Raw genomic sequence first — 15,098 nt, 5'->3', positions numbered from 1 at the left:
CCACTATGGAACTGGAGTTTCTGTGGGTCACTGATATTTTAGAAATCAGATGTAAAGAATGACGTGCACGGATAACCACTACTTTGGCAGTTGTGGGGGCTGAAATGAACACGAGGTTGTTTTTGCATAGTAATGGGGCTCTGTTAACTAATTAAGAGATATGTGTGGTGGAAAGTTATAATAGGGCTATAAAATATGTGATTATTGGGGGTAGGGAGAAGTCATTTCTGCAATGCATTTTTTTTCTAGCGAGAAACTAAAACACTCAGTGAATTGCTATACGATTTGTGTACAAATGAGAATTTGGAAAAGCAACGCAGATAGAAAGAGTAAGGGGGATCCCACCAGAATGGGAAAAGAAGATACAGAAAAAGAGAGGAAATGTCAGCTCACTTTTCTTAAAGGTAGTTATACATTTATTGAGTGATATATGTTGCTAAGTGAAAAGGGAGGAAAATAGAGATTTATAGATGAAGGAATGGGAGGAGTTACTAAATGCAGGTGTAGCAATCAAATGCTGAAGAGATAACTGAGTAGAGACAGATCAAAATTTTACTCATTATACTGGAAAAAAAAATTAAAGAAATGCCTTGTTGGTCCACTAGCAGAAAACATAATGACACTGGAACACAGACATAATGTAATACCTTTCATTGGACCAACATAGGTTTTACAATTACTAGAGCTTTTCAGCTGTCATGAAGCCTTCGTCGGTATTTAGTCTCATTTATCGAGGGAGAAAGGCTGCAATGGGTCTGTCTCTGTACATTCAGGATTTAATGATTCAGACTTTGTCTAAAGCGGTCAATATAGCTGTCCAGCTTTGTACTGCGTACACTTGGAGGAATGAAAGTGGAAGTTTTTTGTACCTGTTTTTGGATTCACATTATCTGTGTTTTCCTGTATTTCCATATCATGAAAGAATTCCCTAAGTCTCAACCTGTGAAAAGAGTCTTCCAGTTCTCCACAAAGCTGTACTCTGTCAAGTTGCTTAGTGGTCCAAAATGTAATACCTTTCAAAAAGACTGATAGTTCATTGAGAGTCAGTTCAGAAGTTTTTGAAAGATGTTTGGAAAAGTTTAACACAGAGTGGCAGAAAAGTCTCGCTCTCACCCAAAAAGAGATATTTAGATTGTTAGGTATTTCAGGTGTAGAAGAAAGACCTGAGAAGAAGAATGTTTCAGGTTAGAGCTACAGATTTATGTAATTGTGGAAGTCAGAAAAAATAGCAGACGTAAAATACTGCATGGTTGAAATGTATCATGAAAGGGTAACACAAACAGCAGGATGTTGGAGAACAGAGCATAAAGTGGTACTATATTGGAGAAAAATAGAATTAACAGATGGGAAGGTTTGAGAGGAAGGTGGGGATTGATGCAGTAAGACAGCAAAAAGGAGAGTAAATATCAAGATGGATAAACAATGGTAGTTATGTACTTACCATAACAATGGATATTCATTGTTCATATCTATTCATTTCAGAACTGATGAGCTGGTCACTGTATGTGGCTCTGAACTGGCATCACTCCATCTTCAAAAGTTCAAACTTCTCTCCTTGCTCCCACAATGCAGCTCAGTTCCCCTAACTGTCAGACCAAGGTTGCTTCATGCTATGAAGTCCCATGTAGAATGGCAGTAAAGGTATTGTATATATATTTGCATGTGTGTGTGTGTGTGTGTGTGTGTGTGTGTGTGTGTGTGTGTCTATATTTATGTATGTATATATAAAACCTAATTGGTCAGTATGAAAGGTAAAGTTGTTGACAGGGTGAGTAGCAGGTGACAAGGGAAGGGGGAAGGAGGGTTTGGTTTTGTTGACATGGATGGACACGGATAATGAAGCTCCAGTATTATGGTGAGTACATATCATACATTATCCAATCTGTCCTCTTCAAAACCAGCTTCACCCCTGTACTACCTTACTCATATGTGTGCTAACCCTATCCCTGTCCCTGACTCTAACCCTATCCCTATACATTACATTACTAAAAGTAATTTTACCAACCATGCCATAACACAAGACAAAAGGACATAGAACATACAGAACACCAGATACGCACAACATTAAATCTGTCCCTTCCTAACCCTTACGATAACTCTAACCTGTGAATGCTCACACATTTATACTAACTGCTATAATAAGATGTTACACATCTTCACAACTGTCACCTTTTCAGTCAGACATTCATTTTCCTGCACACTCCTACTTACTTACTTATACTATATAAAGCTTTAATTCAAATGTATGCTATTCAATAAATGAATATTTATTCATTTGTACTATCTTTATTAAAGCCACAAAAACTTTTCTATCAAATGAGTATTCTACTTTTTGAGTTACAACCTCATAGATTCACACACACAAAACAGTCACCATAACTGCGCTACAGTTCCATCTTTAATAGCTTCACCTGTCTACAATTTTATTTAATGACATAATACATATACTATTACTAGCTGCATCTGAAGCTGTTAATGGAATTTATTCAAGGGTATAATGTTTGCCTTTTGTTTATTAAGTGCTTTACAAATTCAATCACATTAATAATTTCTAATGTTAAGTATGCATTTACTGTGATCTTATAATCAATTTAACATTTTCTCCTTTTAAAGAGTCCTGTTAATACCAGTTCTTAAAATATGAAGACATGCCAACTACCATCTACTAGGGAGATCATTCACTGTTGTTTGTATTCTGTCAGCCATGGGTGTACCCAGTCACGCACCATCCAAACCACGTTGTACAAATTAATTTTAAGGAGGGCAACAATTTGCCCATCATAAGGGTACCACATGTCCCAGCTACAGACTCCTACATGAAATTAGTATGAATTAATCAGCAAAGAAGATAACTGTGTCTAGAGTGAGTTACGGTTGTTATGTTAATCGATGCCTGAATAAAGGCTTCTGATATAATAATTGTAGCATGTCACTTGCACCTTTAATTCAGTATTCATCATACATAGTTTAGGAAAAAGGATGAGTTATACATACATGCATACAAATATTTCAGGCATGGGCATTAATGCACTTCTAGCCTGCCAATCTACCAAAACATTTGCTCTCATGATAAGTGTCCAGGCTCTTCTGAATGTATCTAAAGTAGTGCTTGATTTAATGTAATTAGCATCAGCTGCTCTCGCAGAGAACCAGTTTGTACACCTCTCATTCCTATCGAACCTTCTACATAGATTGTCTGATGATTCTCTAGTGCTTTTTGATAAGCTCACTGGAGTGAATGAGTTATGTTTGGGGTGGAGGTAACAATGCAGCAGACTGGAGTACAAATCAGGCATTTCTGTCCCATACCCATGGCCAACAGTCCAGAACAAGGTATACAATTTCACAAATCCTGGCTGCAGCCCTTGATGCAAATACTCAAGTGAGGTTACTACCATCACATAAAGCATGTGTTATTTACAGGCAGTAGCACAGTATTTAATTAATTCAATCTTATTCCAAAATACATAAATAAAAAATCAAAATAACAACAGTGAACCTCTTCTGAGTATTGAAAATATGCAATATTTAAAAAAAGCCTATGAATAAACTGTATGTTATTACCATGGGAGAAATTGATTCTTTGGAACAACAGAATGGACCTTAAAAAAAGAAAAGAAAAAAGGCAATTAGAGAAATATTTATTGAATATAACTCATATTTGCATTCCAGCTACTTTGCTCCTAGGCGATATACCTTTGCATAAAGGGATATATTCATATATCTCTGTAAAGCAGGAAAGCATAAATTCTCTTTACCCATAGACTAATTCATTTTGTCAGGAAACAGTTTATTGAGAAACAAGGGCCAGTTGCAATGAATTATATTATTGGGATTACCTTCTCACACTATCCATAAACCCTTGGTTAGTAATCTGTGAAAAAAACACCATTTTATAGCTTTACAACATCACAAACTTGTGTGCATATTTGATACCTTCCCTATCCTTTAGGCACAGCATTACAGAGGTACACACATGATTTCAGCATGCCCTTGTCACCCTTTCTGAATAAATAATGTTAATAAGACATCCCAAGGGATTCACAAAAATCCTCATCACTTGCGTTAATTGCTCATTATGGGATGGTTAATTTAGCATGATGGTTAGAAAATGTGACTCAGAGACAGATATAGCTGCAATGAGAAAGACCTCATTATTGGCTGATTACAACGTCTTTGAATTGAACATTAGTTCTGTCAGATCTGATGGTACTAGTGTTTGCCCCAGTGGTCCATGCATCATGTTAGCAAAGGCAGGCCATATTACACACACACACACACTAACACCCCCTAACCCCACATCTTCACTGACCTTACCTGCACCGTAAGTACTTCTAAATGGGTGAATGAATGACTGCCATGAATTTACAGCAGCCATTTCTGGGGAGAGAACATGGCAAATTAGTCTTTGCCACTCTCTTGGACTATCATATTAGCATGAGGCTTTGTCCATAAGACAGCTCTCCACACTGATACTCCTGTGAACGGAAAACCTCAATGGCAGAGCAGTCTATATGAATTTGAAAGGCTGAAAAATTCCATACTAAGGCTTCCAGATCTCTTGAAACCTTTCTGTATCTCAGGAACTATTTTTTCTGAAGAATAACTGTATCAGATTATTTTTACTTTATGTATGTTGTATACAGCTGACAAACTGAAATGTTAGACTGTTTTTCTGATGACAGTTTTGTACATTAATACCAAATGAAATGTTGTCATAAACAAAAAGACCATTTTCAGCAGTGATGCCTAATGAGATAACAAAACAGGACATACAACAACTACAGCAACTAAAGATTGACATGAGAAGTTTATTCTCAGCAATAAGAAAAAAATGGCAAATTATATCTGAAGTTTGATGCATGATAAGTTTAGGCACAACACACCATACTGAGGCCACCTTGTAACTGGGGTCTGTAATAATAAAGATAGACTGCTGCATTTCATCTGGGTAATCCCAAGCAGCACTTTGTTGAAAATGTGAAATTCCACACATCTGATTGTGTCCCACTTGGCTTTTGTAGTACTGGATGATGTACATTGTTACTTGCAGCAAGAACAGTACCTTCCTTTCCACAGCATATATTTTGATCCAAAAATCACTCTAATTTCTAAACACACCAGCTGCTTATCCTTTCCCTTAGACTGCCTTCTTTTATTTAACATGTACTGCTGAACCACTAAATTCTACTAATTCCACAAAACAAAGATTTATAAATTTCTAAGAGGATAAGCAGATTTATAGACTAATGAGTCAATTCTAGGCTGTTGATCTAGAGGACCATTAGTAACCTAACCACAATGCCCCAAATTGTAAGTACCCACTGATATGATTACTTTATTTTTGTTTTTGACCCCTTTCAATGAAGGCTTGAAGGATTGGACATGGGGTGTATTTAAGATTGCCAATCCATTCATCCATGTTACATTGAAAGAGGGTTCATAGGTTCATAGGTAGGTACCAGGCTATCTGCCCAAAGGCATTTATAAGCTTAGCTGGAATGTGTTGGCTTTCGCCGCCCACTTAGATTAGTTCCCTGTGCCTCTGTCCAGCAGAGCCATTGAAGGGATCCCTGGGGTAAACTTTCTGTTTCCCATCCACTCATCAAGGTTTCTCTTGAAGAGGGTTAGCGAGGCGCTCTGCCTAATGTAGATTGGAATCTTGTTCCAGAGCATGAGAAGTCTCTGGGACAGGAATCTATCCCTCCAGCATGTCCTATTTATTGTTGTGGTGAGGTTTAGATCCCTGGATTGTGTGGTGCGAGGGGATATGGTTTACTTTAGTTGGAGCATGTCCATCAATTCTGGGTTGGACATGGCCTTGTATGTCAGGCAGAGATCACCTCTGAGTAGGCGGTATGCAACCAAGTACAGCTGGAGTTTCTTCAGTTGAGCTGCATAGGGCATCTGCTTGAGGCCAGTGATCCTCTTGGTGAGGTACTTCTGTGGTCTTTCCAGTTGTTGCAGGTGTCTTGTAAGGTACATCCCAAATGGGGCATTGTACTCCATGATGGGTCTGATGAGTGATGCGTAGAGGGGTCCAATGACTTCTTGCGATCTGGATGCAAACCCTTTTGTGATTAGGTGGGCCACATAGAAGGATTTTCGAACCACTTTGGCAATGTGATTATCAAAGGAGAGGTTACTATCTACTTGGGTCCCCAGATCTCTTATTACAGCTTCCGTATTTAGGGGGCTACCACCTATGTGGTAGTTTGTGGGTACTTTGTTTTTTCCAAAGGGGATGACTATGCACTTTTTGGCATTTACCTTGAGGCCATGGTTTTGACACCAGGTATCTGTCTCAGCGAGACCCTTTTGGAGGATGTCTGTGTCAGCCGGAGAGTCAGTTATAGCCCCTAGTTTGCAGTCGTCTGCGAACTTGGTCAGCCATAGTCCTCCTGTGCTTGCCTGTACCTCTGAGAAGTATATGCCGAACAGGAGTGGTCCTAGGACTGAGCATTGGGGAACGCCACTTGTAACTGGTTTAGAGTCAGACCTAGCTCCCGCAACTCTTACCATGTGGGTCCTGTCTGTGAACCAGTTGGCAACCCATCTCGTGACATAGGGGTTTATGTTCAGGCTGGTGATCTTGTCTATAATACCTGAGTGGGGAATTATATCAAAGGCCTTTGCAAGGTCTAGGTAGGCTGTGTGGACCACCTTTCCCTCGTCTATAGCCTTGGTAACTGGCTCAAAGAAGTCCACCAGGTTTAAGAGGCATGATCTGCCCTTAACAAAGCCAAACTGGGTAGGGTTCAGTGTTTAGAGGTTCCCAATGTCTCTGTTAATGAGATCCATGATGATGCGCTCCATAGCTTTGCAGACCAAGCTAGTCAGGCTTATAGGGTGATAGTTCCTGGGGTCCATTGTGGTTCCACCTTTGTAGTGCAGAATAACCATTGCTGTGTGCCACTCTGTGGGCATGTAGTCTGTGGAGAGGCTGAGTTTAAACAGTGTGTTTAGGTGAGGGGTTAGTTCATTTTTGAGCTCATGTAGGATGCAGCCTGGGACACCGTCCGGTTCCATTGATGCTGTGTTTTTGGCTTTGGAGGGGACAGTTTTAACCTGAGTGCCTGTGATTTCAGGGGCACTACATTCTTCTGGTATAGTTATGGGCCCTTTTGGGGGTGAGAGAGGGGTGAAGTTTGCACTGAAGCTGTCTGCCAGGATGTTGGCTATATTGGTCGGTTCAGTGTATTTTGTGCCATTCTGCACTAACTCCGAGCAGATCTGAGAATTGCCACTTAGATTCTTGACATAGCTAAAGAATGCCTTGTGGTTATCTTTGGAGCCCATGGCAATTTTTCTTTCGAAGCTAACCTTGGATGATTTTATGAGGGAATGTAGTTTCTTGCTGATACTGATCAGGGATGTCTTCCCTTCTTGGGATTTTACTCTTTTCTGTACTAGTTTCCTCCTTCTATTGTATAGCTTGTTTATGGCAGGGGTCCACCAGACTGGTTTCCTTTTCTTGGAGGAGTGAGTCTTGGTTTTGTTTGGGATAGCACAATCCATGCATTCTTGAAGGTGCCCATAGAGTGCATTAGTAAAGGATTTTGCAGCTTAGACAGCATTATCCTTTAGCATGGGGCCTTTGAAACTTCTCACCTCGGTCTTAAGTAACGTGAAGTTTGCTTTTGAAAAGTTTTTCACTGGGGGGTGGTGGCGGAATGTGGATATCCAGAGTGATTAGTTTATGGTCAGATCTAAGCAGTGAGGGGTTGACCTCCGGTGTGGAACACCAGTCACCCATGTTGGTGATGACCAGGTTCAATATGTTGTCACCTCTGGTGGGGGTGTTGACCAGTTGATCCAGGGTGTTTGAGTTTATAAATTCTAGGAAATGTTGAGCAAGGGAGTTTGTACTTGAGTAGTTCTTTCAGTTGATGTTTGGGTAATTGAAATCACCCAATATCAGGGTGTTTGGTAGGACCTTTATGTTTCCCAGTGTTTCCAGGAATGTGGAGTGGGGGTCCTGGGACATAGTGGGTGATCTGTAGCAAGTTCTAATTTGAATAGCAGTTTTGCCTGTTGTTTTTTGCAAGTGGATGATCTCTGAAGCATTGTGCCTTGATGAATATGGATACTCCCTTGCCTTTTGTATTTGGGGCTGGGTTTTGTGGCTGAAATGTATGGTATGAGTTGTAGCCTGGTAGTGCTGGGGTGCTCTCTGGAGCCTTAAACCAGATTTCTATTACTGCACATATATTGATTTTTCTCCATACTGAGGAGTGCCTCGAGTGCGTGCATTTTGAAGTTTAGACTTCTGGCATCGAGTAGCATTACCCTCAGTTTTTTGTTACTTGTGCTATTTACGGCATTGGGTTTGTCTTTTGAGCCTTGCCTAAAAAAGGCACTATGGGGGTGGCAAGAGCCTTGGCAAGTATTCGAAAGCCTAAGGGTGACAGGTGCAAGCCATCTCTAGTGAAGCAGCGTGGCTTGTCAAGCATGTCATCCCAGGCTGACAGACACTGGATCCCCTTTGAATGACACCAGAAGCTTAGAGAATTGTTGAAATTGATATTTTTTTCTCTGTACTGTGGTATCATTCTTGGTGAGGGCAGGATGCTAGTCAGGGTCATACTGGCCTGGGCTACGTGATCAGAGAGCTCCTCCATGTCTCTTTTCTTGTAGTCCAGGGAGGTACAGCTCAGGTCATTCACACCAACATGGACAATGACAGAGTCATATTTGTACATGTTCTGGAGTTACCTGAGTGCTTGTGTTATGTGGCGGATCCTGGCACCTGACAGGCAGCTAACAGTAACCTTCTCCTTGTTCAGCTTAGTGAGTGGGACGTCAGTGTGCCTGACTATAGAGTCACCAATTGCTAGTGTGTTGGGTATGTTATTTTGCCTTAAGGGGCTGTGATTGCGTGGTACACTGGTTTTGTGAAGTATGTGTGTTTCATGGTTTGTGTTGGGGGGGGGGTGGAGGTTGCTTGGATGTCTGCTTTGGAGGTCTCTTGTTGCTTTTGCAGATTTTTATTTAGAGCCTCCGAGTATGTTTTTGTGTATTTATGTGTGTTTTTTGCCAGTGCTGGTTTCATAGGTCTATGTGAGACTGGTGCTGTGATGGAAGTAATTCCCTTCTCCTCTTGACTGCCTGGCCCAGTCTTGGGTTGAGAGAGCTTAGCCTCCAGTTTGGCTGTATAATTGCATCTCTCGCATGTATTAGTGTTTGGTGGAAGGAGGAGATGGTTGTCTGTGTACATGAGGCAATTGTAACATTGCCTCAAAATGCCCAGATTCACCAGTTGGACCAGAGAGTACACCTGAAACTGCCCTTTGGACATGCCTGGATAGGTACAGTGAACTGTTTTACTGATTGGCTAGTAAGGTCGAATAGAGAGCCTTGTCCTTCTCTACAGTATAGGAGGTCTAGTGCTAAGGTTTATTAGTGCTTGCTATGAGGTTAGGGAGATACTTTGCTATATGCTTGCTATATAGCTAGGGAGATACTTTGCTTTACATCCAAAGAAAGTCTATTCCATAAAAGAGGGATTCTCTGGGATATATAACTATCTCACCAGCAAGTCATGTTTATGTTTTGATGGAAATTAAGATCTCTTGAGTGGGTTTTGAGGGTGTTATTAGACTTACAAATGTGCTGGAGGTCACATAGGACTGGAGTGGGTGTAGAGGGTGTTATTAGACTTACAGATCTGCTGGAGTTCACATAGGACTGGAGTGGGTGTAGAGGGTGTTATTAGACTTTACAGATGTGCTGAATGTCACATAGGACTGGAGTGGGTGTAGAGGGTGTTATTAGACTTACAGATGTGCTGAACGTCACATAGGACTGGAGTGGGTGTAGAGGGTGTTATAAGACTTACAGATGTGCTGAAGGTCACATAGGACTAGAGTGGGTGTAGAAGGTGTTATTAGATTTACAGATGTACTGGAGGTCACACAGGATTGGAGTGGATATAGAGGGTATTATTAGACTTACAGATGTTCTGGAGGTCACATAGGACTGGAGTGGGTGTAGAGGGTGTTATTAGACTTACAGATGTGCTGGGGGTCACATAGGACTGGAGTGGGTGTAGAGGGTGTTATTAGACTTACAGATGTGCTGGGGGTCACATAGGACTGGAGTGGGTGTAGAGGGTGTTATTAGACTTACAGATGTGCTGGAGGTCACATAGGACTGGAGTGGGTGTAGAGGGTGTTATTAGACTTACAGATCTGCTGGAGTTCACATAGGACTGGAGTGGGTGTAGAGGGTGTTATTAGACTTTACAGATGTGCTGAACGTCACATAGGACTGGAGTGGGTGTAGAGGGTGTTATTAGACTTACAGATGTGCTGAACGTCACATAGGACTGGAGTGGGTGTAGAGGGTGTTATAAGACTTACAGATGTGCTGAAGGTCACATAGGACTGGAGTGGGTGTAGAAGGTGTTATTAGACTTACAGATGTACTGGAGGTCACACAGGATTGGAGTGGATATAGAGGGTATTATTAGACTTACAGATGTTCTGGAGGTCACATAGGACTGGAGTGGGTGTAGAGGGTGTTATTAGACTTACAGATGTGCTGGGGGTCACATAGGACTGGAGTGGGTGTAGAGGGTGTTATTAGACTTTACAGATGTGCTGAACGTCACATAGGACTGGAGTGGGTGTAGAGGGTGTTATTAGACTTACAGATGTGCTGAACGTCACATAGGACTGGAGTGGGTGTAGAGGGTGCTATAAGACTTACAGATGTGCTGAAGGTCACATAGGACTGGAGTGGGTGTAGAAGGTGTTATTAGACTTACAGATGTACTGGAGGTCACACAGGATTGGAGTGGATACAGAGGGTATTATTAGACTTACAGATGTTCTGGAGGTCACATAGGACTGGAGTGGGTGTAGAGGGTGTTATTAGACTTACAGATGTGCTGGGGGTCACATAGGACTGGAGTGGGTGTAGAGGGTGTTATTAGACTTACAGATGTGCTGGGGGTCACATAGGACTGGAGTGGGTGTAGAGGGTGTTATTAGACTTACAGATGTGCTGGAGGTCACACAGGATTGGAGTGGATATAGAGGGTATTATTAGACTTACAGATGTTCTGGAGGTCACATAGGACTAGATACTTTGAGGCTTTGCAGTATAGAAAGATGTCACTTCTGAAAGATTGTAGGAAACAGAAAAAGAAAGAAAGAAAGAAAGAAAGAAAGAAAGAAAGAAAGAAAGAAAGAAAGAAAGAAAGAAAGAAAAGAAAGAGTTAATTTAAGATTGTCTGGGTAGCTCAAGGAAGTCCTGCCTTTGATTATCTTTGTGAAAAAATGTTACAGTCTCTCAAGCTAGGTCATATACTTAGACAGGGACATATCAAAAGGCTGTTTTACTCTATTATGGTCTTGATTAGAGGTGAGGGGGAAAGAGATATCAACTTCCTTAGATCTGGAGGAAAGACCCCTGGTGATTGGTCTGGCAAGGTAAAGGGATTTCCAAACAAGAGTGGCTTCATGGTAATCAAAGTATAGTTTATTGTCAATGACTTTGCCCATGTCCCTAATAGCTAAGCCAACCTTCCAAAAGGAGTTACCTCTGTAGTAGGTGCACAGGTGCCCAATTCTGCCTAAGGTCACAATATTGCATTTCTTGGCATTTAGTTTTAGACAATGGTTTAGGAAGTTGGATGGGGAGTTTATGACAGCTCCAAGTTTGCAGTCATCTGCAAACTTGATAAGCCACAGCCTTGACATCAAAAAAATAAATACCACGGAGAAGTGGTCCTAGGACTGATCTCTGGGGGACACTGCTGGTAAATTCTCTTTTTAAAAACAGCATGTCTTCCATATTAACAAACTGGGTTCTGTCAGTTAGTCATTTTGCTATCCAGCAGGTAACATGGGGGTTTATATTTGGTTTGATTAGCTTATTGATAATGTCAGAATGTGGTATGTTTCAAAGACCTTGGCCAGGTCCAGATAGGCAGTGTGAATTGATTTGTCTTAGTCTAATGCATCAGTGATATGTTCAAAGAATCTCACTTGGTTCGGAAGGCAGGATCTGCCTTAATCAGGCCTAAACTGGGTTGGATCCAGGAATTTTAGACTGCCTATAGCCTAGTTAAAAAGTTCCATAGTGATGCATTCCATTGCTTTGTACAAAATGCTAGTGGGGCTTACAGGTCTGTAGTTTCCTGGATCAGTAGTTTATCCCCCCTTGTGGAGTGGAATGACTATCACAGTTCTCCATTTCTATGTCTCGAATCCAGCACAGAGGCTGAAATTGGATAGGTTTAGTAATGAGTCTACCAGATGGTTAATGGTACTGACTAGAAGACAGTAAGGCACATTGTCAGGACCCATGAAGCAAGTGTTTTGGCCTTAGAGACAGCAGTCCATAGGGAATCAGAGAAGGTGGTGTAGGTGTGCTAAAAAGTTGGGGAAAGTTAAGAGTAGACAGAGAAGTAAAGTTAGAGCTAATTTTGTCTGCTAATATGTTATGTATGTTCTCAGGGGATGCGAAAGTGTTGGTACTATGTATTAGCTATGAACACTGCTGGGTGTTACTGCTTAGGTTTCTGACACAGCTGAAGAAGACATTGTGGTTGTCCTTAGCAGGATTAGCAATTTTCAATTCAGACTTACTTTTGGAGGATTTGATTTTGTTTCTGAGTTCTTTGTTGATATTTTTGATTTCATCTGTAAATGATGGGATATTAAGTTTGTTTTTATGGGCTATGAATTTCTTTTCTCATATTGTATAGTTTGTTTATACTAGGGATTTATTCATGAATTTAGCATTATAGTTATGTCTTTCTGGGAGATATGCCTCATTGCATGCTTTGAGGTGAGCATAGAAATTATCCATAAATGTGGCAGCATGTAAAATGGGATTATCAATGTTGGCCAATCCAAAGACCAAAAAAGCCTTTGGAACTTTTGCTATCATCAGTGCTGGCAACAGAGGTGAAATTAGCTTGCTGATCTTTCATCTTATCTAGGGCTTAGGTGTTTAGATGAGTAAAGTAAATGCAGCACTAAGCAGTAAAAGAAATGTAAGAGATGGTATATCAAGTTTTAGGAGTTAAAGAGCAGGACCTTCCCAGTTTGATCCTCTAGTGATCACTAGTATGAGCAGATATGAAGAAACTGGAATGACCTAAAAGACAAATCTTTAATAAGAGCAGGAAACTCAAGAGCCACCAAGTTTCAAAGAGTAACACAAATTTGCTAGGTGGGCATTCTGTTTTTTGCCTCTACAGAATGCAATAGGAGGGCAAATACATTTAAATAGCTTGAGGTGTGAGACTTCACAAAGTTTTATTTTTGTGTTTACTGACAATTACCTATAAAAGAGGAGAGGGAGGGAGGGAATTATCTGGTCATATTATCATAAGAGGCAGACAACAGAAGATACACTGGGTTTAAGAACACAAAAGCAACAGGGTGACAGGGTGAGAACATTCTTAAGACACCTTTTTTGTCACAGAGTAGCCTGGAACTGCTTTAAAGCAGTCATAACATTCAAACTAGCCTTACTCTCACTCTCCTGACAAGAAGGAAACTAGGGTTTAATACTAACAGTTAGAGCACTTAAATGGCAAAATGTGGGGCAGATATTTATTGGAATTACAAATATAGGATTAAAGAGCTTCACTAAACAAATACAATGATCTTAAAATAGGTAACAAAGAAATGAAAAAGCTTCACTCATCTCTGTTTTTTAATGGCATTATTAATAGAAATAAAGATCCAGTGTCCGAAGATGCCTGCTCCATGAGATTTTAATAGTAGAAAGCAATGATAATAACAATCATTCAGTGAGCTGGAAGGTGACTTCCTATACGTCTGTTGTTAGACTGTCAGGATCACTAGTCTGCCCCGCAGGTATAGCAGGCAACATGGCATTACATTCTTCTGTCATGACTTTTTAGCCAGTGTAAATGCCTCCCGTTCATTGTGCGAATAATCATACTCTGCCAAGTACTTGGACTGGAAATGGAAAAATTTCCACCAGGGATTTTCCTGATCAGGAGAAGGTGACTGATAAATAAATACACAGAATGGTAGAAAGTAAAATGGGGGATGAGCAGTTCAGATCCAGATCAGAATGCAGCATAACTGACCCAGTGTTTGCAGTGATACAAATTTAATTAATTAATTAACTTATTGACATTTGATTACTGGGAAATTCTGACTGGTTAGGTGTCCATTTTCGGTGGAGGTTCAGGGAGAAAGGTTTCAAAGTATAACAAAAACATTTTTAAGGACAGTAAAAAAAAATATTTTACAATCTTATAAAATAATACAAAAGCATCTACAGTTTAAATAATTATATCCTATACATACATAATGTAAAACATAGGTTAAGAATAGATGCAACTTATATAACAATGATTTAATATTTAGATAAAATTTGGCCAGATTAAATAAATTAAAGATATGTTAGTATAATTCAAACTGGAACTGCAATATGAAATGAGAGAAAAATAAACAGGGTTATGCCGTAGTTCAGTGATGGCAAACCTTTTGGGCTTGGCATGTCAAAAATTAAAAATTTGGAAAATGCCTATCTTGACTATGCTGGCGTGTCCCCCCCCACCCCCCACCCCCATGAACAAAAGAGAAACAATTCTTATATTAATTTATTTAAAAATACAGTCCAATCATGTGTGCTGCTATGTATTATAAAAGTAAAAGGAAAAGCAGTGACTAACAACAGGGAAAATGATATGTGCACTGATAATTGAGCTTAAAATAGTGCACTAAAATATTACCCTACTTTTTAATAATAATTTTGAATCGAACTGAAAAAATGGAATACACTGCATTTGATATGATTAACATCAATTAATGACCTTTTTTGTTGCTGAGTTTTAATAGATAAGTGCAGGGTCACATATTTCTTGTATTTTTGTTCATTCAGTTTCCTTGGTAACTTGGGAGTTGGTGAATGCTGGTGTGTCACCCAAAATGTCATGGTGTGTTACCTTTGACATGCATGCCATAGTTTTGCCATCACTGCCATATTTAGACAGAGTCATGGGAGAGAAATTGATTGAAATAAGGAAGTGGGTGAAGAAGGGAGAGTAAGGAGGTGTACGGTATGTATCGGTAATTGTTCATATTCAGGTGTACTGTTTATCC

General features: G+C 40.2%; 1 protein-coding gene across 3 annotated transcripts in view; it reads right to left on the bottom strand.

The window, feature by feature from the left end:
* CARD10 (caspase recruitment domain family member 10) overlaps window positions 1–15,098 on the bottom strand; it is a 738,524-nt gene that overhangs the window by 188,239 nt on the left and 535,187 nt on the right. For all 3 annotated transcript variants that reach the window (XM_044067420.1, XM_044067404.1, XM_044067414.1), the window contains exon 10: window positions 3,565–3,602. In XM_044067420.1, the coding sequence (XP_043923355.1) occupies window positions 3,565–3,602 (38 nt within the window). The remainder of the gene's footprint in view (window positions 1–3,564; window positions 3,603–15,098) is intronic.

Source organism: Protopterus annectens, chromosome 1.part0, assembly GCF_019279795.1.
Source record: "Protopterus annectens isolate FY-2018-M chromosome 1.part0, PAN1.0, whole genome shotgun sequence".
NCBI lineage: Eukaryota > Metazoa > Chordata > Ceratodontiformes > Protopteridae > Protopterus > Protopterus annectens.
This window is presented reverse-complemented; position numbering and strand designations above follow the sequence as displayed.